The following is a 27631-nucleotide window of genomic DNA, read 5'->3' on the forward strand; positions in this document are numbered from 1 at the left end:
ATTGGTTATATTCAAGGGGGAGTTAGATATCGCCCTTACTGCTAAAGGGATCAAGAGGTATGGAGAGAAAGCAGGAAAGGGGTACTGAGGTGAATGATCAGCCATGATCTTATTGAATGGTGGTGCAGGCTCGAAGGGCCGAATGGCCTACTCCTGCACCTATTTTCTATGTTTCTATGTTTATCGAAACGTATAAGATTATGAGGGGGCTTGACGAGGTGGATGTAGAGAGGATGTTTCCACTGATGGGGGAGACTAGAACTAGAGGGCATGATCTTAGAATAAGGGGCCGCCCATTTAAAACAGAGATGAGAAGGAATTTCTTCTGAGGGTTGTAAATCTGTGGAAGTTGCTGCCTCGGAGAGCTGTGGAAGCTGAGACATTGAATAAATTTAAGACAGAAATAGACAGTTTCTTGAGCGATAAGGTGATGAGGGGTTATGGGGCGGAGAAGTGGAGCCGAGTCCATGATCAGATCAGCCATGGTCTTATTGAATGGCGGAGCAGGCTCGAGGGGCCATATGGCCTACTCCTGCTCCTATTTCTTATGTTCTTATTAAACAGTGACCAAGAGACTCTGTGATTAATAGATAAATTACTAGAAATGGATGGAACCAAATCTACCCAGTACAGGGCTGCTAATGTTGTCCTGCCCACCACCAATTCTGCAGTTCCTAAAAATATAGTAGAATACACAGCCACACATTTTATAATTTGTCTTTCACCAGTGAAGTGACCCAGTGCTCTATATAAACGCACACATGAACTTCCATGTTGACAGAGCACCTGTGTGCTGCAGTGAATAAATGCCTGGCAGGATTAATTATGTGGGAGGCTGCAGTGAGATCAGGAAGCCGCTTGTGCAACATAGTGAACTGTTTTTTTTTAAACTGAGGCAAGCTCATGATAAATGACGTAACCTCCTCTGCTCACAACAACACAACATCTGGCACGAGGGGACTGAAATCAAAATTTTGAGCTGATTTATAAAGGATGGGCAATAAATTCGGCCCATGTCACGCAATGAATAAAACTTTGCTTTGCATAGCTCATCATATCATCATAGGCAGTCCCTCAAAATCGAGGAAGACTTGCTTCCACTCTAAAAGTAAGTTCTCAGGTGACTACAGTCCAATACGGGAATTACAGTCTCTGTCACTGGTGGGACGAGACTCGAGGTGCTCAGCGCCCTCCCAGGTGTCAGTGGGGATGTTGCACTTTATCAAGGAGGCTTTGAGGGTGTCCTTGTAATGTTTCCTCTGCCCACCGGGCTTGCTTGCCATGTAGGAGTTCCGAGTAGAGCGCTTGCTTTGGGAGTCTTGTGTCAAGCATGCGAACAATGTGGCCCACCCAACGGAGCTGGTCGAGTGTGGTCAGTACTTCGATGCTGGGGATGTTGGCCTGATTGAGAACACTGATGTGGGTGCGTCTGTCCTCCCAGGGGATTCGCAGGATCTTGCGGAGACATCGTTGCCGGTATTTCTCCAGCGATTTGAGGTGTCTACTGTATATGGTCCACGTCTCTGAGCCATAGCTCGCTCAGTTCTCGGCTCACTCTGTTCCAAGCACACTCTGCTGAACTTGCAACTCGAGACTGAAAGCTAGCTCCCTTATGTATTTTACCATGTTCTGGGGATGTGGGCAACGCTGCCTAGGCTGCGTTTATTGCCCATCTGCAGTTGGCCTGAGGAAGTGGCTGTGGGCCTTCTCTTTGAACCGCCGGAGACTTTGTGACGATGCTGCTGCAATGGTGTTTGGTAGGGGTGGCTGCTGGACACCTGAACTACTCCAGTTAAGCTCACCGTTAGTTTTTTTCCAACTTTGATTTGTACCTAGATTGATGTCCAAATGAAGTAATTAGACAGAACATCAGATGGAGACCGGAGGCTACATCATGTATGATCTGCTTAGAAATAAAGTCAGCACAGCCTACCCCAGCATACTGCTGCAAAATGAAACTAAATCCTCAAATGGTTTCCTTCTGTGCTGTATGATTCCATGATGAATAGCATAAATGCGTAGAAGCTAGATAAGTACATCAAGGAGAAAGGAATAGAAGGATATGTTGATAAGCTGAAATGAAGAAAGGTGGGAGGAGGCCCTTGTGGACTTGTTGGGCTGAATGGCCTGTTGCTGTGCTGTAAATTCTATGTAACATCTGTGAAATGTAACATCAATGGTTTGAGCATGTTCATTCAGAATTCCAGAGGTAATAAACCAGGCATATCGAGAGGAGAAGAAGCTCGGGTGTCCTAAAGAGGTTCGAAGGTCTTTCGCATTAATCTTCGTGACTGCTCTGCAGTTATGTGCTCAATTGTTAACACATGATCAAAGCTCCCCACTTACTCAAATCTGCAAAAGACAGCCAGTGGGAACTTCCAAACCAAAACATTAAATGCCTTTTCAACATCCATGGAGTGTAACTACGACATTGGTGTTAGTGGGGGTCAGTCGCTTTGAGCAGGTTTTACTTAAGGGCAGGTTTATCATTGATTAGCTTTTACATACGACTGACTGTAACCAATTAAAAGTAGTTTTTAAAGAGTAGTGAAGGAAATAGCAATAGACTGGTTAATGTCCTCACTGATATCTATCATTGAATTCCTAAAATATCTACAAATTTCTTTTTTATACTATTACAGTTAAAAGTGCAGCAAAATATTAAACTGGGACCTCCTCCAATGTCGATTCCAGCAAAGAGGATGGAAGATACTGGTGCTAGTTCTGAAGATGATGGATTACCCAGGAGTCCTCCAGAAAGCTCCCCTCTACATGAAGTCTTGGCACGTAGCTACTTAACCAAGGTACAGAGCTCTCAAAGTCAAATTCCAGTTATAACAATCATTGCAGTAACCAGCCAAGCCCCGCAGTGACTACGTGATCTAGCACGCCCAACGGGAAACAGAGCTTTCAGGGAGCACCTCTTAGAAAATCAGGGGCTGTATGCACCACTCCAGAGTAGGAGGACCAGATCATGGATTCATTCCTCCTCTTCCAACATTTAATCATGAGGGATTGAACGGTGTACCTCTGGAAGTGCACCCCAGTAAGGAGTCAATGGGAGTCATTTTGACTTTAGGTGAGTGTGTAAATCGGGTGATTTCGGATCACCCACCCGTTATACATCTCCGCTGATTTTCATTTCCGAAGATTGGGGGAGATGCATAGTGGGCGGCAGATGCGAAATCGTCCATTTTACACTCTTACCCAAAGTCAAAATGGCCCCAGTGCCTTCAGGAGAGGTGAGAAAATGGGTGTGTTTGCCTTTAAAAGCACACAGAGGTGGGTACTGGACAATTGACGCACAACGCCAGAAAGTGGTACAATCTGGGTAAACACCCATGAACTCTTGCATCTCTCATGACAATTGCGAATTTAAGGCAGAAAAATAAATTACACAACAGGCTCATTTGAAAAAGAGAAACGACAGATTTGGATCAGAAACTTTTGAGACCAGAAGGTCTCAGTTCACATCATTAACTCGTCTTTTCTCTTGTCAGATACTGACAGCTGCTCTGTATTTCTGGCATTCTCTCTTTTCATGAGAATATGGTTAACATGTTGGTTGAGCAAAAATAATGGGGAAGAGTTACTGTGCATCATATTATGATTTGCTCAAAATGTTCATGTGGCAACATTCTCCAGCTCATCAATTCTCTCTTGTTCCGATCCACTCGGAAAGTAATTTCTTTCTATGCCCTGTCCTTTATTTAATTACATTTCATTTTCAATTAATGCATTTATTCCTTTACCCTAAAATTGTCTTACAACATATATCATTGTCAGTGGCTTTCCAATTCCATGCAATGAAAAACAATCATTTCGAGCTATTGGCTTGTCGTATTGATATAGTGAATTACATACATAGGAGCTGGAATTACCCATGCATGATACTAGCGAGGAAACCTGGCTGTGCATAATCATAAAATTACGGGCGTACTTTATCACTGAATACCATAAGATAGGAATAAGTAATGTAGCACCAGGTTTGAGAAGCTACAAACAAAATTCAAATAATTTACACCTCCGTTTCCTACGTTAGAATATGATAAGGTTACATTTTGGGCGGAATGCACACTGCAGTATAATATTTTAGATGGAAGATGCCTGTGCGTGAGTTCTTTTAACGTGGGGTGGCCGCTGCACACAGTCTACCACACGGGCTTAGCAGAGCGAGGTCTTGGTCCAGTGGCAAGGGGGGTCCAAGACGACTGGAGACCAGGCACTGCTGTATGAGCCAAGTTGCCTACGGCGGAATGCGAGCCGTAAGCTCTGCGCTGAGCAGCGCCCTTCGGTGAGGTGGTGAGAAAACCGAGGCCTGGCTGAGGGCAGGCATTGGGATGGTCAGAGGTCCAGTTTGTGGCAGGAGGAGTGGTCAGAGTGACCACAGCCATTGTGCACACCACATGCTCGACAGAGACTCCGCCGCTGAGTGGGGCCAGGGGAGGCCAGAAAGTCGTTGGTTGAGTGAAGACTAGGATGTTGTCGGAGGGTTGAAGGCCTGAAGGGGTAAAGGCCCGAACATCGCTGGAGGGTTGAAGGCTTGTGTGTGAGGGCGAGGAGTGAAGGAAAGGCCCAAACCTATGGTTGAAGCTGGTCGGAGGCTCACCACCGTTGATGATATTTTAGTTGGCATTTGGGCGTTTTCCATATGAAACTGAGGCAATTCCACAAGCACAGTCAAAATAAAGTCCTGCTTCTTCAATCCCCCTTTTGTAGCATGCACCATTTCGCATTGATGGAACACCTATTCCTCATCCTCAGCCGATCCCAGCCCTGAGGGTCGCACACGAGTGGACTAAGTTGACTGTTTTCCTCCTGCCTCCCGAGCATCTCAGCCCTGTGTGCTGTAAATGGGGCATTTGGCTATAGAGGTATATAGTATGCCCTTCATATCGAACAGATAGAAACCCGACCTTTGTGGTTTTCTCAGTAGTTTGCTTTAGAGATGTAAAATGCTGATGGGTTTCCACACGTTAGACAAAATAAAAAGTACTGTGCCACCACAGCAACAGACTATGAGTAACAAAATCATAAACCCATGTTTTGTAAGCAATGCACAAAGGGAATCTTGCTCCCACATCACTTCTATTTCAACATCACTCTTAAATCCAATTACTCGCTGGAATCTTTTGAGGCCTGTCACAACAATTATAAAGGCCAATGCTTCAGTTTTTCCAAAATGTAATTTTCATTAAAATGACACAATGACAAAGTAACCTGGTAATGCATTTAAATGTGATTTTGAGCATCACATGGCCTATTTGAAAACCAGTGAAAACGTTTGCTGAACTTTTGCACGAAAACAAAACTGTGCGGCTAGATTATCAACACAGCGGGCCTGAATTCACGGCCTCTATGGGCACGTACGAGGTGTGCATATGCCAGTAGGGGGCCCCGGAAGTTCCAGGTTTAAGCATGCAATGCACATGCGTCTAAACCCAGAATCCTCTTGACAGATCACACGCATGCGAAGGTAAAGGGCCTCCGTGGGCAGAGAGTTGGGTTATTTGTCCAATTAATGCCCAGCGAATACTCTTGAAATTCTTACGACTGATAAAAGCATTGCAGTGTTCCATGTATTATATTTTCATCCTCTCCAAAGGCACTGTGCACTCAACCCTCTCCCACTTATCAAATCACTTTTTGAACAAACAGTGAACAGTTTGAGTTATTCCATATATCTTATGGTCTAATTTTTATAGCCAACTCCAGGGCAATTTAAATTTCACGTTACAAAGAAAATTTATGCTACTAAATTGGAATAAAAATTTTAAAACTCTAAACCTAAAGAGGGTTTACATATTAGATTACACAAGAGCACTCTGGCCCTAATTAATGTTACACAGAACCGACCTTTTGGACGAGGTGATCTCTGCCCCAGCCAGAAACTGGTCCAGCTCTCGTTTAAAGGAATTCAGCAAATCACATGCATGTTCACCACACAAGTCGGCAAACTGTTCCACGGGTCCAGTATTATCTGGGAAAGGAAGAACCTCTGAACATTTAACCTAGTTCCGACCTTACATAATGAGATATTGTGATCCCCGATTCTTCCGAACCCAAAACTGTCGATACCAACACAGTCTAATCCCTTCATCACCTTCTACACCTCGATCAAATCACTCCTAGGTCTACGCTTCTCAAGTGTAGGATCCCAGCCCTTTGAGCCTACCTTGATAACTAAAGTAACCTCACTATATACAACTTTCTGCTGCTTTTAAATTCAATTTCTAACCAAATTCTTTTACATTTTCTTTAAGTTATATCCAGTTGTTAATATTCGCAGATTCTTCCGTATTGCCGTTTTTGAGGCGGTGTCACTGCCTGAGTGCTGATTTTACCGCCAGGCGATAGGTGCAAGCTCCAATTGCTAAATTGAGTTTTTACGCCCAAAGATGAGAGAGCAGCGCTAAAAAGTGGCGTTGCACATTCATCCTCGGTGCCAATGGGGCGGGAGCTCAGGAGGCTCATCATCATAGGCATTCCCTCGAAATCGAGGAAGACTTGCTTCCACTCTCAAAGTGAGTTCTTAGGTGACTGTACAGTCCAATACAGGAATTACAGTCTCTGTCGCAGGTGGGGCAGATAGCCGTTGAAGGAAATGGTGGGTGGGACTGGTTTGCCGCATGCTCCTTCCACTGCCTTGTTTTCTGTTCCTTCCACTGCCTTGTTTTCTGCATGCTCTCGGCGATGAGACTCGAGGTGCTCCGTGCCCTCCCGGATGCACTTCTTCCACTTAGGCTGCCAGCACGCTAGGTGGAAAAATAGGAAGGAAAAAAACTCTAATTTCTCCGACCCCCACACACACTTCCCCACTGTGACTACTAATGAAACAAAGCAGAAAGAAATAAAGAAAAAAACTTACCTTGCTCTCTGGATGACTCCACCTGAGATCCGCTATGTACTCACCACTTTAAGGCTGTAAGAACGGCTGCTGGTAAGGCCGCCATGGAAACCAAATATCGCGATAGCGGCGCCAAGGGGGCGTTGCACGCTGGGTGATGTCACCACATGGGCGGCGTTAGAGGGCTCAGCGTTACCTCTTGGCACCTCTACCAAAGGCCCAACTGAATTTTTGCGGAGGCATGGACGCCACTTGCCTATGGTAGGCCTTTGCCACCCGTTAGCCGTCCCTCTCCGGCGGTAATGGGTGGCATTAGAAACGGAATTTTGACCCCTTAGTTTTATTCTGTTTCATTTTGTCCATTAATTCCATCCTACAGTATTCTGACCCTTACAAGAAGCATAGCTCTTTGACTTTAGGAGGGGCAGGCAGCGAAGAAGAATAGGTAATAATTCACAACTCCCAATTTTGGGAGGTCTCTCAATAGACAACCTAGGAAATAATCAGTTGCGAGCATACTTCTCCACCATCCCACTTTAAGCAGTCGGTCCCAGTATGAGCAGTGTTGCTCCAGAAAGCAGCATGCAAGACTCCTAAGTGGGTAAAATTGCATCGTTGCTGGCACTACAGAAAACTGCTCGTCCATCCCAAACACCAAACTGAATTCCACCCTTTCAGTGCATTGCTGGTTGAGAGACTTCACTCAGAATATGATACAAGGCAAATCACATTTTCAGTAACAGAAGAAATTTTGGGAAGTTAGCTTGTTAATAAAAGAAAATTGCTGGAGTGTAGAAACTGAATAACATTACAAAGGATTACATAGGATACACAGCACAGAAACAGGTCATTTGGCCTAACCAGCCCAAGCCAGCATTTAAGAAAATAAGAAATAGGAGCAGGAGTAGGCCATACGGGCCCTCGAGCCTGCTCCGCCATTTAATATGATCATGGCTGATCCGATCATGGACTCAGGTCCACTTCCCTGCCCGCTCCCCATAACCCCTTATCCCCTTATTGGTTAAGAAACTGTCTATCTCTGTCTTAAATGTATTCAATGACCCAGCTTCCACAGCTCTCTGATGCAGCGAATTCCACAGATTTACAACCCTCAGAGAAGAAATTCCTCCTCATCTCTGTTTTAAATGGGCGGCCCCTTATTCTAAGATTATGCCCCCTAGTTCTAGTCTCCACCATCAGTGGAAACATCCTCTCTGCATCCACCTTGTCAAGCCCCCTCATTTATGCCCCACTCGAGCCTCCTCCCATCTTTCCTCATCTAAATCTATCAGCATAACCCTCTATTTCCTTCTCCCTTATACACTTGTCCAGCCTCCCCTTAAATGCTTCTATACTATTCGCTTCAACCACTCCCTGTGGTAGCGAGTTCCACATTCTTGCCACTCTTTGGGTAGATAAGTTTCTTCTGAATTCCCTTTGGATTTGTTGCTGTCAAGAGATTGCCCTGAATGTACATTGTGACACTTAAAGGATATAAAAAAAATAATCTTGATCAGTACGAGGTTTTGTAAGCACAGTTGTGCCTTTTGAGATCCATGCTGGCCACTTCTAACTATTTTATCTTTAGATATGTGATCATTTCATCCTTACTTATAGATTCTAACATTTTCCCTACCACTGATATTAAGCTAAGTGGCCTGTAAGTACCAGGTTCAGCTCTGCGTTCTGATGTAAAAATGAGTCTACATTAGCCATGCTACAGTGCTGTATCATACAGTAGAGCCCTGCTGCTCCAGGCCGTACACGGAAAGCTTAGGCCACCCCTGATCCGAACCCATCCATTCCCTACGGTGAGACCTTCCTGAAACCCCCTTCCCCGCACCTGCCTAGATGTCAGTAGGTGGCCCTGGGCCACATGTTTCTCACTAGGCTGGCAACTCCTACTCCCATGGGCCAGCGGCATGGGAAGGAAGTTCAGTCGTTAGCATTGCCGTGGTCTCATGTCGCTGTGTGCAGGAAACTAACTGACTTCTGTGGTTTCCCACCAGGAATTAAAATCGATCCCTGTGATGTAGTTTCCTTCTGTTGTAATCGAATAAATGTATTTTTTACAATCTCTTTTGTTTTTAAAAAAAACATCGAACCCCCTCACCCCACTTTTTATTATTTTTTTCTCTGTTTACCATGGCAGTTGGTAATTATTCCACCATTCACACCCAATCTAGGCTCATCTTTTGTTTCCTAATTTGTGCCATTACCATCTCAAATTGGCCCATCATCCCTTTTGTGTCTCTAATCTCTCCTGCCTTCCACCCTATCAATGTTGGGGAAGTCCATAACCAGGGGTCACAGTCTGAGGATAAGGGGTAAGCCATTTAGGACCGAGATGAGGAGAAACTTCTTCACCCAGAGAGTGGTGAACCTGTGGAATTCTCTACCACAGAAAGTAGTTGAGGCCAATTCACTAAATATATTCAAAAGGGAGTTAGATGAAGTCCTTACTACTCGGGGGATCAAGGGTTATGGCGAGAAAGCAGGAAGGGGGTACTGAAGTTTCATGTTCAGCCATGAACTCATTGAATGGCGGTGCAGGCTAGAAGGGCTGAATGGCCTGCTCCTGCACCTATTTTCTATGTTTCTATGTTTCTAGACCTTCCCTTTTGTTCTTTCCTCCCCTCCCCCTTTCAGTGCCCCTTACACTTCCTTAAGAATCTGTTCATTTTGAACTTTTGCCAGTTCTGACGGAGGCTCATCGACATGAAACGTTAACTCTGTTTCTCTCCACAGATGCTACCTGACCCGCTGAGTATTTCCAGCATTTTCTGTTTTTATTTCATATTCCAGTATCCGCAGTATTTTACTTTTGTATCGCACCTTTTCCTCTATAGTGGATAAGAAGGACTTATTTCCTTTAGCAGTGAGGTCAACAACCAGGGGGCATAGATTTAAAGTAATTAGTAGGAGGTTAAGAATATGAGAGGATTTTTTTTCACCCAAAGGGTGGCGGGAGTCTGGAACTCACTGCTTGAAAGGGTGGCAGAGGCAGAAACCCTCACCACATTTAAAAAGTATCTGGATATACACTTGAAGTGCCCTAACCCACAGGCTACGGACCAAGAGCTGAAAGGTGGGATTAGGCTGGATAGCACTTTGTCAGCCGGCGCATACATGATGGGCTGAAATGGCCTCCTTCCATGCTGTAAATTTCTATGATATTCCTCTGTGCTAAAATCTCACTTTAATCCAATCTAATGTTTTCATTTTTGTACTGACATGTTCCCTCTTCAGTTGGATCTTAAATGCCGTATCATATTATGGTCACTGCTCAAGGTGCACACCCATATTTAGTTGTTCTATTTCATGACTCCTAACCAGATCTAGCAATCTTGTAGGCCTAGTAACATTGTGCTTCAGGAAGGAGCCCTGTGCACATTTTAGGATTTCCTTCCTCCATCTCCCAATCGATCAGTGGATAAATGAAATCCTCCAGAACAATCATTTTGTATTTTCTGCTCATCTCTAATCTGATTGCAGAATTTCTCTTCCATTTAAACAGATTTGCATTTCCACTTCCATTTCCACCAAAACAGATTGTCTGGTCATCATCACATTACTGTTTGTGGGAGCTTGCTGTGCACAAATTGGCTGCCGCATATCCCACATTCCAACAGTGACTACCCTCCAAAAAGTAGTTCATTGGCTGTAAAGCACTTTGGGATGTCTGGTGGTCGTGAACGGCGCTATATAAATGCATCCCTTTCTTCTTTCTGTCTTTCCTTTCATTTCCTTCTCACAATTTGGAGACCTGGAATATACTCCTACCAATGTAACGTTTTTTTTAAGCTCCAACCATATTGACTGTCTGTAGTCCCTATTTTGTCTAGCGTCTGCCCTCTTATCTTTTCTACCCTTCCTAAATATAAAGTATGTTAACATTTATATTGCTCCCAGAGACTAGATGAGGGAATTCATAACCGTGTAATACAATTACTGACAGGGACACAAAACAAGACCTTTCACAAGATTTTAAAAAGCTTTGTTAGTCAGTGATAACCTTATAATGAGATGTTATGAATGTATTCATTTAGTTATTCTCTACCGCAGTAGATTATATTACAGGTTTGAACAATGCTTGAATTTTGCCTTCAACTCTTTGTCATGAGATCATTTTACTTTCTTACCTTTCTATGTATTCATTCAATGAGCTCCCACCCTAATTCCAGTGATATTTTCAGTCTCTGGACTTGGAAGTGGATCAGCTCGTCAACTGTGAGTCAGTCGTGCTCCCTGCCTGGCAGTTTGACATAGGCAGTCATGAAATCTCTGAGTAGATGATACCTCCCTTTATATAGTTACCTGACACTGCGATATGTGTGTGCACTAGGTCCGTGCAGCAGAGCTGGTCTCCAGACGTCTTGGTTAATCCTTGCTACTGGACCAAGACCTAGCTCTGTCAAGCCCCGCGTGGTGGCTGATGTGCAACGGCCACCACACAGGCATCTTCCACCCTTCAAGATTTAGTTCGGACCTGGAATTTTAGGTCCATCATTGAAACACCTGTGAACTTTTTGACGTGGAAGCAAATCCTCAATTCGAGGGAGTGCCTATGACGATGAGTTACCTGAATGTCTTTGGATTTACTAACTTAAGTGTCATACATAGAAACATAGAAACATAGAAAATAGGTGCAGGAGTAGGCCATTCGGCCCTTCTAGCCTGCACCGCCATTCAATGAGTTCATGGCTGAACATTCAACTTCAGTACCCCATTCCTGCTTTCTCGCCATACCCCTTGATCCCCCTACGAAAAACAATAGACGGGAAAAGAAGCCTCTGATCCATGCAGCCTGTCCCACTCAACAGAATGCCATGTCCATGGCAGTATATACGCTTTCCCACCCCAAGCAGAAGCCATGTAATCTCCTGGGAGAGGCGAAAAAAACAATTAAAAAACCCAGGTCAGTTAGAGGAGAGAAAAAATTTATAGCGAGAGCAGAATGTTTATTGTCAGTCTGTGACTCTGTTTATACGGTAGTTAGTAGCCTCAGAACAGTAAGCCTGGTTTGCTGTCAAGCTTCAGATTGAACTGTGAAGGGCAGGAGAGAGTTGTACATCTGTTTACTTTAATGCACTGCAAGTCTAAGTGCGAGTGTCCACACTTAAGATTTTGAAATAAGCTTTGCCCAAGCATTCTGAAAAGGACCCGTTTATCCCGACTCTCTGCTTCCTGTCTGCCAACCAGTTCTCTATCCACGTCAGTATATTACCCCCAATACCATGTGCTTTGATTTTGCACACCAATCTCTCATGTGGGACCTTGTCAAAAGCCTTTTGAAAGTCCAATACACCACATCCACTGGTTCTCCCTTGTCCACTCTACTAGTTACATTCTCAAAACAGTCCAGAAGATTTGTCAAGCATGATTTCCCCTTCATAAATCCATGCTGACTTGGACCGATCCTGTCACTGCTTTGAAATGCACTGCTATTTCATCCTTAATAATTGATTCCAACATTTTCCCCACCACTGATGTCAGGCTAACCGGTCTATAATTACCTGCTTTCTCTCTCCCTCCCTTTTTAAAAAGTGGTGTTACATTAGCTACCCTCCAGCCCATAGGAACTGATCCAGAGTCGATAGACTGTTGGAAAATGATCACCAATGCATCCACTATTTCTAGGGTCTCTACCTTAAGTACTCTGAGATGCAGACTATCAGGTCCCGGGGATTTATCGGCCTTCAATCCCATCAATGTTCCTAACACAATTTCCCGCCTAATAAGGGTTTCCTTCAATTCCTCCTTCTCACTAGACCCACTGTCCCCAGTACATTCGGAAGGTTATTTGTGTCTTCATTTGTGAAGACAGAACCGAAGTATTGGTTCAATTGGTCTGCCATTTCTTTGTTCCCCATTATAAATTATGAATCCGACTGCAAGGGATCTACATTTGTCTTCACTAATCTTTTTCTCTTCACATATCTATAGAAGCTTTTGCAGTCAGTTTTTATGTTCCCGGCAAGCTTCTTATCATACTCTATTTTCCCCCTCTTAATTAAACCCTTTGTCCTCCTCTGCTGAATTCTAAATTTCTCTCAGTCCTCAGGTTTGCTGCTTTTTCTGGTCAATTTATATGCCTCTTCCTTGGATTTAATATTATCCTTAATTTCCCTTGTTAGCCACGGTTGAGCCACCTTCCTGTTTTATTTTTACTCCAGACAGAGATGTACAATTGCTGAAGTTCATCCATGTGATCTTTAAATGTTTGCCATTGCCTATCCACCCTCAACCCTTTAAGTATCCTTTGGCAGTCTATTCACGCCTCAAACTATCGAAGTTACTGTTCCTTAAGTTCAGGACCCTAGTTTCTGAATTAACTTTGTCACTCTCCATCCCAATAAAGAATTCTACCATGTTATGGTCACTCTTCCCCAAGGGGTCTCGCACAACAAGATTGTTAATTAGTCCTTTCTCATTACACATCACCCAATCTAGGATGGCCAGCTCCCTGGTTGGTTCCTCGACATATTGGTCTAGAAAACCATCCCTAATACACTCCAGGAAATCCTCCTCCACTGCATTGCTATCAGTTTGGTTAGCCCAATCAATATGTAGATTAAAGTCACCCATGATAACTGCTGTACCTTTATTGCATGCATCCCTAATTTCTTGTTTGATGCTGTCCCCAACCTTACTACTACTACTGTTTGGTAGTCTGTACACAACTCCCACTAGTGTTTTTGCCCCTTGGTATTCTGCAGCTCCACCCATACCGATTCCACATTATCCAAGCTAATGTCCTTTCTACTCTACATAAACTAGAGGTGATCCAAAACTCGACTGCCCGTGTCCTAACTCTCCAAGTCCTGCTCACCCATCACCTCTCTGCTTGCTGACCTACATTGACTCCTGGTTAAGCAATGCCTTGATTTCAAAATTCTCATCCTTGTTTTCAAATCCCTCAATGGCCTCGTCCCTCCCTATCTCTGTAATCTCCTCCAGCCCCACAACACCCCCCTAATTCTAACACTCTAATTCTAACCTCTTGAGCATCCCTGATTGTAATTGCTCAACCATTGGTGGCCGTGCCTTCTGTTACCTCGGCCCTAAACTCTGGAATTTCCTGCCTAAACCTCTCTACCTCTCTTTCCTCCTTCAAGACACTCCTTAAAACCTATCTCTTTGACCAAGCTTTTAGTCATCTGCCCTCATTTCTCCTTATGTGGTTCTGCGTCAAGTTTTTGTCTCTCAATACTCCTGTGAAGCACCTTGGGACTTTTCACTATGTTAAAGGTGCTATTTAAATACAAGTTATTGTTAAAATCGGCCATTACATTACTGTCATAAATCTGTTAATTTTGTTACGTTACCTTGCCACTGGACCAAGACCTAGCTCTGTCAAACCCGTGTGGTGGCTGGTGTGCAACGGCCGCCACACATTAAAAAAATCCACACACACGCATCTTCCATCGTTTAAGATGAGTTTATCAGTCGCCTGAGAACTCATTTTTTAATGTGGAAGCAAGTCATCCTCGATCCTGATAGCCACCACTAGTAGCCGCCACTTTGAATCAATCAGTCCATCAAATTTGTCAGTTCAGGTTAGGCCATTGGTATAGTTTGGTAAAAATTAATTACATAATTAGGTTAAAACAAAATGATTTAAGTAATTTAGAATTAGCACGTATTACTTTGTTACAATATATTTGCAATCTCATTTTAATAAAATGAATCCTGCATAATATAAATATTCAAAAAGTATAACAAAATTTCATTTATGAAAGAAAGACTTGCATTTATATAGTGCTTTTCACGATCACCGGACATCCCAAGGTGCTTTACAGCCAAAGACATACTTTTGAGTGTAGTCACTGTTGTAATGTAGGAAAAATTTAGAAGAAAAATAAACATACATGATAAAAGAAGTGAAAGTAGTTTACTTGAGTATGAAAGTGTTTATTGAAGGTAGCCATTTTGCACACAGCAAAATCCCATAAACAACAATTAAATAACTATCTGGTTAATCAGTTTTGGTAATATTGGCTGAGGGAGGGATGTTGACCTGGAGAACTCCATGCACTTTGAAATGTGCATGTAATCTGTAATATCTGCCTGAACAAGTGGACAGGTCGCTGGGGATTTGAGTTAACATTTTGTCACATGTTCTACACTATATTTCTTACATTACAACAGCGACCTCACCTCAAAAGTTCGTCTTTGGCTGTAAAGCGCCTTGGGACGTTCTGAGGCCACGAAAGGTGCTATATAAATGCAAGTTCTTTATTTTCCTTCTTTCTAAATGACAATACAGCACTGCTGCACTGGAGTGTCGGCTAGATTACATGCTCGTGTTAGAATTGAAGTATTTTTTCTGCATTGCTAAAATCAAAATCTGCGCTGTCACTAATATAGCTCAGAAATGCTAGTGGCTACTTCATTGGTTGGAACATTCATAGGTACAATGAAATTTTGCCTATGGTATCATGCATTTAGTAGTTTATGTTCAACATGAAGTTTATGTGTAGACTTACTATTTTACAGATTTCTCCAGGATCTTCCTCCAGACCCAACAGTCCCCTCTCTGTAATCATTCAGACACGGTCAACCTCGAGATCTCGGAGTCCCACCTCACCACTGATTCAGATCTCTTCTTCTGACAGCTCTGTTTCACCTCCTATTGATTTTAACACTCCACCTACGTTCTCCGTCTGCCTAGATAGTTCAGCGGCGAGGCACAAACTCTCAGTGAAACCACGCAACCAACGCTCTTCCACTAAAGGAAGAAGACCTTCTTCAGTAAGTATTTTATACAACAACTTGTATTTATATAGCGCCTTTAACGTAGTGAAACATCCCAAGGCGCTTCACAGGAGTATTATGCGGTAAAAATTTGACACCGAGCCACATAACTCGAAATTAGTGCAGGTTTGGTCAAAGAGGAATGTTGTAAGGAGCATCTTGAATGTGGAAAAAGAGGTAGAGAGGCGGAGAGGTTTAGGAAGGGAGTTCCAGAGCTTGGGGCCGAGGCAACAGAAGGCACGGCCACCAATGGTTAAGCACTTACAATCAGGGATGCTCAAGAAGACGGAGAGGATATAAAATGGAAAAGAGTGACTAAAGTAAATGTTGGTCCCTCAGAAGATGAGAAGGGGGATTTAATAATGGGAAATGTGGAAATGGCTCAGACCTTAAACAATTATTTTGCTTCGGTCTTCACAACGAAAGACACAAAAACCATGCCAAAAATTGCTGGTCACAGGAATGTGGGAAGGGAGGACCTTGAGACAATCACTATCACTAGTGGGGTAGTGCTGGACAGGCTAATGGGACTCAAGGTAGACAAGTCCCCTGGTCCTGATGAAATGCATCCCAGGGTATTAAAAGAGATGGCGGAAGTTATAGCAGATGCATTCGTTATAATCTACCAAAAATCTCTGGACTCTGGGGAGGTACCAACGGATTGGAAAGCAGCTAATATAACGCCTCTGTTTTAAAAAAAAAAAGGGGGCAGTCAAAAGGCAAGTAACTATAGGCCGGTTAGTTTAACATCTGTCGTGGGGAAAATGCTTGAAGCTATCATTAAGGAAGAAATAGCGGAACATCTAGATAGGAATAGTGCAATCAAGCAGACGCAGCATGGATTCATGCAGGGGAAATCATGTTTAACTAATTTATTGGAATTCTTTGAGGATATAACGAGCATGGTGGATAGAGGTGTACCGATGGATGTGGTGTATTTTGATTTCCAAAAGGCATTCGATAAGGTGCCGCACAAAAGGTTACTGCAGAAGATAAAGGTACGCGAAGTCAGAGGAAATGTATTAGCATGGATAGAGAATTGGCTGGCGAACAGAAAGCAGAGAGTCGGGATAAATGGGTCCTTTTCGGGTTGGAAATCTGTGGTTAGTGGTGTGCCACAGGGATCAGTGCTGGGACCACAACTGTTTACAATATACATAGATGACCTGGAAGAGGGGACAGAGTGTTGTGTAACAAAATTTGCAGATGACACAAAGATTAGTGGGAAAGCGGGTTGTGTAGAGGACACGGAGAGACTGAAAAGAGATTTGGATAGGTTAAGCGAATGGGCTAAAGTTTGGCAGATGGAATACAATGTCGGAAAGTGTGAGGTCATCCACCTTGGGGAAAAAAAACAGTAAAAGGGAATATTATTTGAATGGGGAGAAATTACAACATGCTGAGATGCAGAGGGACCTGGGGGTCCTTGTGCATGAATCCCAAAAAGTTAGTTTGCAGGTGCAGCAGGCAATCAGGAAGGCGAATGAAATTTTGGCCTTCATTGTGAGAGGGATGGAGTACAAAAGCAGGGAGGTCCTGCTGCAACTGTATAGGGTATTGGTGAGGCCGCACCTGGAGTACTGCGTGCAGTTTTGGTCACCTTACTTAAGGAAGGATATACTGGCTTTGGAGTGGGTACAGAGACGCTTCACTAGGCTGATTCCGGAGATGAGGGGGTTACCTTATGATGATAGATTGAGTAGACTGGGTCTTTACTCATTGGAGTTCAGAAGGATGAAGGGTGATCTTATAGAAACATTTAAAATAATGAAAGGGATAGACAAGATAGAGGCAGAGAGGTTGTTTCCACTGGTAGGGGAGACTAGAACGAGGGGGCACAACCTCAAAATACAGGGGAGCCAATTTAAAACCGAGTTGAGAAGGAATTTCTTCTCCCAGAGGGTTGTGAATCTGTGGAATTTTCTGCCCAAGGAAGCAGTTGAGGCTAGCTCATTGAATGTATTCAAGTCACAGATAGATAGATTTTTAACCAATAAGGGAATTAAGGGTTACGGGGAGCAGGCGGGTAAGTGGAGCTGAGTCCACGGCCAGATCAGCCACGATCTTGTTGAATGGTGGAGCAGGCTCGAGAGGCTAGATGGCCTACTCCTGTTCCTAATTCTTATGTCCTTATAAGAGGGCAGAATTAGAGGAGCGCAGACATCTCTGGGGGCCGGGGGGGGGGGGGGGGGGGAAGGAGGAATGGGTTGTGGGTCTGGAGGAGATTACAGAGATAGGGAGGGGCGAGGCCGTGGAGGGATCAGAAAATAAGGATGAGAATTTTGAAATCGAGGCCTAGCTTAACCGGAAACGAATGTAGGTCAGTGAATACGGGGGCGATGGGTGAGCAGGATTTGGTGCGAATTAGGACATGGGCAGCCGAGATTTGGATCACCTCTAGTTTACGTAGGGTAGAATGTGGGAGGCAAGCCAGGAGTGTATTGGATTGTCAAGTCTAGAGGTAGATTCTCTCCTCACCTGAATACAGTCACTCATTCTGGGGTTCAGTTGTGTAATGTATTTACTTCATGGGTTCTTTGCTTAAGAATCCATAGCAACACATTGCTATTAAATACTAGTTGGTTTGTTAACAAAGGTTTAGCAATCACACTACACATTACCAGTTCATCCACTAGGCTCAAACAGCATACCTCATCGATGATGACCTAGATCCAACTGGCTGGGGTTTTATTGAGTCTTGTGAACATCACATGACTGGCTAAGCCACTCACAGAGCAACAGCTCTACAACTATTTTTGTAAAAGCCTACTGCACCTGATATTCCCAGGCGGTCTCCCATCCAAGTATTAACTAGGCCTGACTCTGTTTAGCTCCTGAGATCATACAAGAGCAGGCTTTTTTTTTTCAGACTAGTGTGGCTGTAGGCTAACAGCTTTACAAACCTGTTAGCATACTCACAGGTCCATATATTACATCCATGAATAAAAAAAATTCGAGTGACTGCTTCCTGATTTATTTTGTTTTATTATGCCAGCCTAGAAATGACAGCACAGGAGGCCATTTGGCCTGTTGAGTGTGCACTGGTGCTAGCTCCTTCACTGGAGCTCTTTAGTCTAATCCCCTTCCTTTTCAAGTACTTATCCAGTTCTTTCGTAAATGATGTTCTCACCTGTAGCTCAATAGCCACTCGTTGACAAAGCATTCCATGCTTTAATAACTCTTTGTGGAAAAAAGAAATTGCTTCTAAGTGTTACATTCATTCTTCTCGTGAGATTCCTGAGTCTAAGCCCTTTCAAAAAATGCAGAAGATTCTATTATCAATCTTCGTGCCAGTGAACAATTCCAGTTTTTCATGCCTTTGTTCATAACTATAACCTATCTTGTCAGATATAATTCCAGTGAATCTTCACTGTATCCTTTCCATAGCCATAATATCCCTTCCTATTATAGGATACCTGGAACGCCACTCAATATTCCAAATGTGGCCTAACTAATGTCTTCTACAAATGTAATGTTGCGAAGTAGAAAACCTCAAATCAAATTTGCTATTTACACGAGGACTGAATTTCCTCAAGCTTTCCGGCACTTTAGCGGTTGGCAATTTTTCCGGAGAGGGAACGTACGTTTCTTGTGCTTGTGCATTTTTAAGTGGATTCTCCTGAGTTTCCTCGCGATCCTGGAGCCGTAGCGCATTCTACCCGCCCAATCGCCACTGGCCTCATTGGCTGTCTGTTAGCCAGTGATGCTGTGGATGGAAGTTATATATAGAATAGAATATAGATGCTTCCTGGCTTTATTCCACTGGAGCACATGGGAGAAGTTACACCTGTTTTAAGCTGCTGAAGATGGAATTGAAGAGTTACTGAAATAGAAGAGGTTGAAAATCTCTGCTTGAAGATTTATGAATGGTGGAAACATTTTCAACAAAGTGTATTATTTTTTGGAATTCTGCCTACAAACATCTGCACTTGCTTCAGAATGCATTTCAAAGGGTCGGCAGATCTGTTTGGACTCCTCCGCAACCTTATACAGTTAGCACCCAATGTCAGAGGTACTCAGGAGGGCAATCCAAATGGGCATTAATCTTGTTCTTCTTCTAGATGCTGTCTAAGGGGCAGGTTTGCTGGAAGTGGCTGGCACAGAAGGGTCATGGGACGGAGGTGGCCTTGGACCCATGGCAGCTCGCTCCTGGGACGCAGTCTCTGCTGGCTGCATCTCTGAATGATGCTGCTGGGCAGGATGGTCTCGCCTCCCATGTCCCACTGGCATGGAGCTCTGCAGGGGACGGCTGGAGGTCTGACTTCTTGTGGCACTGCTGTGCCATCCTGAGGGTGAGGGAGTTGGCAGTCAGTGCCTGTGCCACCTCCTTCCAGGTGGCATGAGTGATAATTCTAAGTGACTTGGTGACGCCCACTTGCAAGAGACTGTCCGTCCGGCCTTCAATACTCTCCACAAGGTCTTGGAGGTCTGAAGGAGTGAAGTTGTGCATGTTTCTGCTTACAGGGTGCCATGCCCTGCTGTCATCTGGGCACAAGAGGCACATCACTATTTATAATTCTGTCGAAGTGTATTAAAAATATTGCTAAGACATGCAGTGAAGTATTTTAGAGAGAAATGAAAGCGGCAAGAATCTTCTTGTCTAATTTTCTTGTCCCCCCTAGTACTTCTGCTAAATAGTGCAGGTTGAACGGTGCATTTAGAAGGCTGCACAGCTGTTTCCTGCTAGTTCAGCTTCTTGCACTGGTTTTACACTAGTTGTATACCGTTACCTGCACCAATAGATCTGAAAATTATCACCCAGGATATTTCTGTGTATCTCCCTCTAGAGGCCAGTGCCAGATGTAACAGTTTTTGTTATAAAGGTGCCACAGTATAAATTCTAGTTTGTGGCACTTTATACCTGCACTCCCACCTTTAAAGATCTATGGCCTAGAAATTGGCTTCCTTAGCATCCCATTAACGCCTCCAAGGGGGGGCGATAACTGGGCGCTAAGCACTTACCAACCAGGCGTGGTGAGAAGATTGACTCCCGCCATATACGACGGGAGGTTTGCGATGCTTAAATTTTAAATCCCCTCTCTGAATTTTTTTCGATGTTTTTCCCCCGCGACCCATCAGCCTGGCATTCTGCTGCCGTGCACGGGCTGATTGGGGCCGGATTGTTGGGAAGTGGGTAAATTATTTTGCAGAGCCTGTAACGATGGCCCTTCCCTTTAAAGAAGCGCTGCTCCACTCACCACCCCACCTGCTGCTTCTTGCGCTCTAGGAAGGAAGTGGAACACCTGGTTTAGCACTCCACTTCCTTCCTGGAGCGGAAACACTGAATTAAAAAAAAAGAAAAAACATTAGCACCTGCCGCTAGTTTTTTTCAACTTTTAAAAGTTAACGCCCCAAACGGGGTGTTCCTGAATTTCTTGTGTATCTGAAACTGTCGATCATTGTTTCTCCTCTCTGTTGAGAATCTAACCCATTTTCAAAGTTATTTTACCAGAATGTACTACTTCACATTTTTCTGCATCCGGCTCCTAGCTCCCCTCTAACTTCTCTAAGTCTTCATGCATTCTCCTTTACAGTTTTCCATGCCCCTAATTTATCATTGACAAACTTTGATATGATTCCTCTTGTGCCCATGTCCAAATCATTTATATAAATAAGAGGTCCCAGCACTACACCACTAGTCTCATCCTGCTAATCTGACATATATCCATTTACCTATAGTTTGTTTTCTGTCTATTAACCAGCTTTTTGCTGGTAAAGCTCCATTTATGTTAGTACTGTGTGCCTTCATTTTAATTCATCTGGGCCTGGTGGCTTTTCAATTTTCAGCCGCCTTTTTTTTTTTAACATGTTTCCATTTTTTTTCTCCATTAGTGACTCTTTCACATCCTCTTCCGACAGTCCTATTTTCACCTCCTTCTGTAAAAACTCAATTCGTCTCATTACCATTCGTTCTAAATCACAAGGTGACTTCTTTAGTCTCAAAATGAGACAGGCTGGGTCTATTTGCCCTTGAAAAAAGAAGGCTGAAGGGTGAACTAATAGAGGTTTTTAAAATTATGAAAGGTTTTGATAGAGAGACTGTTTCCACTTGTGGGGAAGAGCATAACTAGAGGCCATCAATATAAGATAGTCACCAAGAAATCCAATAGAGAATTCAGAAAAAACTTCTTTACCCAAAGAGTGGTGCGAATGTGGAACTCCCTACCACAGGGAGTTTTTGAAGCGAACATTATAGATGCATTTAAGGGGAGGCTGGACAGGCATATGAGGGAGAAAGGAATAGAGGGTTATGCTGATAGATTTAGATGAGGAAAGATGGGAGAGGGGTTGAGTGGAGCTTAAACGCCGGCATGGCCTGGTTGGGCCAAATGGCCTGTTTCTGTGCCATATACCCTATGTAATCCTATGAAATGATCCCATAACTTTCTTTGGCTATCCTTTTCCTTTGCTTTATTTGTTTATTCTTAGCCCTGCACTATGGACCTTGACCTTTCACCTTGGTTTCTCCATTAAAAATGCACATCTCAGTCCTATTTTACCACCTTCATTTTACCGATTCCCAGAAATGTAAGCAGAATAAAAAAACAGCTGTTTCTTTTATGGCCAATAATTGATTTAGAATAAGGCTTTAAAGATAAAAATGCACCAGTGAATGATCATGGACAACTCTTTCTCACTGTCTTTGCAGAAATTACTTCCTGATGGACCGAGTGAGTTAATATACAACGTGCCTGAGCTACAAGAGGAAAATGAACAAGAGATCTTTGAGAACGATGCTGAAAATGACAACACTGACATAAATTTGAACCAACAAACGGAAAGTCCATCAACGATTCACACTCCAGGACAATCTCTGGTTGAGCCTATGGTAGTTGTGCCAAGTGGTACAGAAGCTGTTGATACTTCAGAGCTAAGCTCTGATGAGTTTACCCATGTCGATGTCACTGGTCCGCGAGATATTGCTGCCTCACATAGTCTTTTGGATGTCAGTGATGATCTGAAACTGTGCTCTGCACTTGCTGATCTATCTGAAACTGGAGAAGATGTCACTCTGATGGAGTTTGATGTACTGGAAGTGACTGTGACACAAATCCCTATGTTGCGGGGCACTGTGCCGACAGGATCTACAGTTGTACTGTCTGAAGATTCAACTCCACTTGATGTTGTAGATCCATTAAAGCAAAAGGAAGAAATAAATCTCTGGGAGGCTGAAGTGAAGTCCGCAGTATGTGACAGGATTGCCGTTTCAATCAATGCATCCTTTGATAGAGCGACTGAATATCAAACAAGGGCTGTGATTCAGACAGACATATTGTTGCTGGACTCCGAGAATCCATCTTCAAGTGTCCCTGTAGGGACAGAAATCAGTGAAGGAGACTTTGTGCAAGAAACTCCAGACTGTAAACAAACAGAAATGGCAACCACATCAAAAGAATCTTTTGTTTTAGAACCGTGTTCAAACAAGCAAGCACCAAGAGAACTCGCTCATCATGAAGACATGTCTGATAAAGTGCCTGAAGAATTCAGCAGTATTGCATCGACTCATTTGCCTGAGGTGTATTCCCAACCTGCAGAAACTTCAAAAACGGCTCAGGAACTGCCTGTTCCTGAAGCTGTTGATAGCAGCCTGGAAAATACGGAAATAACAGTATTCAAGGAAGCAAATGTTAAATTATCAGAAGGCAAAACAGTAAGCCAACAGAGTTCATTTAAGAAAAATAGTCAGGGCTCCTTCAAATTCTCAATTTCCTCAGCGTGGAATAGGTCTCGAAGAGGCAGCGCAAAATGGAATGATGGTGATCTGCCAGCAGATCCAGACAGTCCATATAAAACATTCCCTCAGATGTCTGGAAAAGAGAAGAAAGAAAAAAATGCTGAAATGTCCCTTTCCGAACCATCTGATACACATAAACAAGAAAATTCAGAGGAAGCACCGGAAAAAGATGAAGATGGGAGAGGGTTATTTGGTGTTAAACTCCGCAGTACTTCCCATTGTTTAAGATACAAAGAGAGTTCTCACTCGGAATACAAACAGACGGTAAAACGTCACAGTGCGGAGGCCACTTTGGACTCGGATGGGTCGGCTTTGCAACCTAAGGTTGAAAAGACAGAAGTCAAAAAGCCACCTGACGTATCCCATAGCAACACGTTAAAAGATGATGGGAAACTGAAAACCAAATCTTCTGAAAGTCTTGCTGCAAAGCCACCCTTGCCTAAAAAACCTCTGCTGCAAAATGTGAACACTGCAACGATAGCCACGGACAAACAGAACAAGCCAGTCAAACCTACTCAGGAAAGACTGAAAGATACAGAGAAAAAACCAAGTGTCAGTAAAAGCTCTGGTAAGAAACTTCAGGCTTGTTGGGCCTAATAGACACATTAAATGGAGGAGGAGGCCATATGGCCTATCTCTGCACTGAATTTCGACCTTTTCAGTGCTGATTTTCCACAGTCTTATTTTCCTGCTTTCTCCCCAAACGAATCCCAATTTTATGCTCTCTCTCTCTCTCTCTCTCGCTCGCTCGCTCGCTCGCTCCATAAGCGTTCAGATTCTTCCAGTACACTTTTGAATGCTGTGATTGATTGATTTAACATTGATCACCACCTGTGGAAAAGCATTCTACATTCCAATAACTCCTGCATTGTGAGATCCTGATCTTTAATTTACATTCCAATGGAAATAATTTGTTTCTGTTCCTTTTATCACTTCAAACACTTCTATCAAGCCATCCTTCAGTCTTCACAGTGTGAGAGAATACAGGCCCAGTTAATTTAGCTTTTCCTTGCAACTCAGATCTCTGATCCCTGTTATTATCCAGGTAGAAAGGAAGAACCTTTGCTTATATAGTGCCTTTCATAATGCCAGGACATCATGGTCAATTCATTACTTTTGAAATGTAATCATTGTTGTTTTGTGGCCAAAGCTGGCAGCCATTTTGGGAAATCTGTGTTGTTCCACCTTCAGGGCAATTCTATGTCTTCTAGGAAAGGAAGACTTGTATTTATATAGCACCTTTCACGACCATAGGACATCCCAAAGCACTTTACAGCCACTTAAGTATTTTTGAAGTGTAGTTACTGTTGTAATGTTACGGGGGAGCCCAGAACTGCACATAGTATTCCAGATGTGCCCTAACCATCATTTTGTAGAGTCATCGTGATCTCTTTGCTTTTGTATTCAATGCCAAAAGCCCATTTGCTTTCTTAATGTATTTTTAACCTGTCCACCCACTAATTAAGAATTCTTAGAACACCGAGCTGCTTTTGTTCCTCCCAGCATTGAGAACTTTATGATTCAAGGTATACACCCATTCTTCTTATTCCCAAATTGTATTACCTCCTGTTTATTGTATTAAACTGCACATGCCACTTATCTGCCCATTTATCTAGTCTGTTTATGTCACCCTGTGCTTTTCTGCATTCTTCCTGCCAGTTTTCTACCCCTCCCAGTTTGGTATCATAATTTTACATGCACTCTTATGTCTCAATCTGCATCATTTTGTTATATGATGAACAAAAGTGGTCCCAACCCTAATCGTTGGACACTCCATTAGACATTACCTACCAGTCTGAGCAATATTCATTTAGCACAACATTTGCTGTCTGCCTGTTACTCATCCATCCACGTGGCCTCTTTCCCTTTTATGCCATAGACCTTAATTTTCTCAACCAATTTTGCATATGACTCTTTAACAAGTGCCTTGTGAAACTATCGCAACTCTTCTGTCCATACTGTTTGTTGTTCTCTCAACAAATTCATTATAATTAATCAATAACGACTTATCCACCACAAATCCATGTGTACATTCTCTGATCAGTCCATGCCCTTCTAAATATTCAGTTCTTTTAACTCTAATCGTGGTGTCTCGTAATTTCTGTACCACTGACTGGTCGATGATTGCCTGGTTTATCTCATTCCCCCTCTTTGAACAGAGGCATTACATTTGCCACCTTCCGATCCTTTGACATTGCTCCCATCGCTAATGAATTTTGAAAAACAGTGGTTCGTCCCTCTGCTACTTTCTCACGAACCACCATCAGCATTCCGGAGTGCAGGCACTTACTCTGGTAGCAGGCAGTTAGCAATATTTAGCACCCCGAGAAGCCATTTATTTCTTACTGCATATATTTATTAGTACCCCTTCTACTTCCTCATCCAGACAAATTCCCTTCACTCTGCTGCACAAGCTGAAGTAAAGTACTTAGTAAGCAAACCATGCTCATTTTGAATGCCCTCAGCCCCTTGCTTATGATTCTCTTTTTCCTAATGTCTTTGTAGTAATGTTACTTTTCCCTTTACATTGGGCTGCAAGCTTTTTTCATACTCCCTGTTACCTCTTTTTTTTGTTTATATTTGTAGGTTTCGATACTTCTCACAACCTTGCTTTGATCAGCCATGATCTTATTGAATGGCAGAGCAGGCTCGAGGGGCCAAATGGTCTACTCCTGCTCCTAGTTCTTATGTTCTTATGTCACTAATTTTAGTTTTGCTGTATGTTTATTGGCTTTTTTTTTGCATAAACTGATTTTTCATCCAGAGAACCATAACCCCCAGACACACTGGGAGTGAAATTCGTTATGAACGGCAGTGCAAATCGTCAGCCCATTTTACGCTTCACTTGATCATCAATACCGTTGTGTTCACTGGAAAAGAAGCTCGGGCTGAAGTTTAAACCGACCCCAGACTCGCTATCGCCTGTTTCCCACTACCAGCGAAGACAAATTTCACCCGCACTCTTTTTTTCTTCACTAGAATAGTCCGAGACTATGCTAATATTTTTCTTCCTGTTTCTAAAAATCCTGATGATCAGAATTGTCTGCTTTCGCAGTATCATTTTTCAATCATTACCATTTTGTACTCTATGCCTCGTATTTGCCTCCATGAGGTCGAATATATTGAGAATATAATTTTATTCAGACATGGCTCATTATTAGCACTGACTGCTCATGAAGAAAGTAAAGTGACATTCAGCAATAAAGCTATTGGGGTTGATTACTGTAAAGTCCTTACTCTACAGTATGAAACCACACGAGGCACATTCTGGGGACAAGGTCACTCTGTGACCTTAACTCTTCACAGGACTTCAAAGACGATGACCCTGCGTGGGACCTCCCTTTTTATACCTGTGTGATCAGGTAAGGAGTGTCTCCCACAAGTTCACCCCTTGTGGTCAAGGTGTGCATGTAGGTTGAGTGTATACAGTAATACAGTGGTGTTACATTGTGGTTACATGCAGGACATCACCTCCCCCGCCACGCCCCCCCCCCCCCAAAATCTTATTGGGATCATAGGTTTAGTCTTTCAGGTGGTCTACGCTCCCTCATAGAGCACCGCAGATGGGGCTCTGGTTGTTGGACACTGACATGAGTGTCTGTCACCTGTGGTGATTCCGGCCTGTCCGGGCTGACTGCAGGGACTGTGCATTCTTCTGATTGCTCTTGTTGCTCGTTCACTAGCGGTGTTGTGAGCTCCATCTCATGGTCTCCTTCAGGTTCCTCCATGTCAATGCTGAACCTTTTTTTACTTGGTCAAGATGCTTACGGCATATCTGACCATTGTTGAGTTTTACCACGATGACCCTATTCCCCACTTTGTCAATTACAGTGTCTTCAAGCCATTTGGGCCCCATGGCGTGATTGAGGACGAATACAGGATCATTTATTTCTATACATCTCCCCCTCGAATTACGGTCATGGTACTCGTTTTGTGACTTGCGCTTGCTCTCATCTATGTCGGTCAGGACTGGGTGAATGAGGGACAACCGAGTTTTGAGTGTCCGTTTCATTAGTAGCTCTGCGGGCGGGATCCCCGTGAGTGAGTGCGGTCGGGATCTATAGGCCAACAGGAGGCGAGATAGGCGGCATTGTAGGGAGGGTCCTTGAATCCTGAGCATACCTTGCTTAATGATTTAGACCGCACGTTCCGCCTGGCCATTGGAGGCCGGCTTGAACGGCATAGTCCATACGTGGTTAATGCCATTGCCCGACATAAACTCTCGGAATTCATAGCTTGTGAAGCATGGGCCATTATCACCATCCAGGATGTCCGGCAAGCCATTGGGTGCA

The 27631-nt window shown here is 43.5% G+C and overlaps 1 protein-coding gene across 1 annotated transcript in view; it reads left to right on the forward strand.

Annotated features, from left to right (window-relative positions):
• The window catches only part of cracdlb (cracd like b), a 198149-nt gene that overhangs the window by 112868 nt on the left and 57650 nt on the right, over positions 1 to 27631 (forward strand). Inside the window, exons 5-7 of the mRNA XM_070891603.1 lie at positions 2643 to 2804; positions 15347 to 15601; positions 22254 to 23907. Coding sequence (XP_070747704.1) covers positions 2643 to 2804; positions 15347 to 15601; positions 22254 to 23907 — 2071 coding nt within the window. The remainder of the gene's footprint in view (positions 1 to 2642; positions 2805 to 15346; positions 15602 to 22253; positions 23908 to 27631) is intronic.

This window comes from Pristiophorus japonicus, chromosome 10, assembly GCF_044704955.1.
Source record: "Pristiophorus japonicus isolate sPriJap1 chromosome 10, sPriJap1.hap1, whole genome shotgun sequence".
Lineage (NCBI taxonomy): Eukaryota > Metazoa > Chordata > Chondrichthyes > Pristiophoridae > Pristiophorus > Pristiophorus japonicus.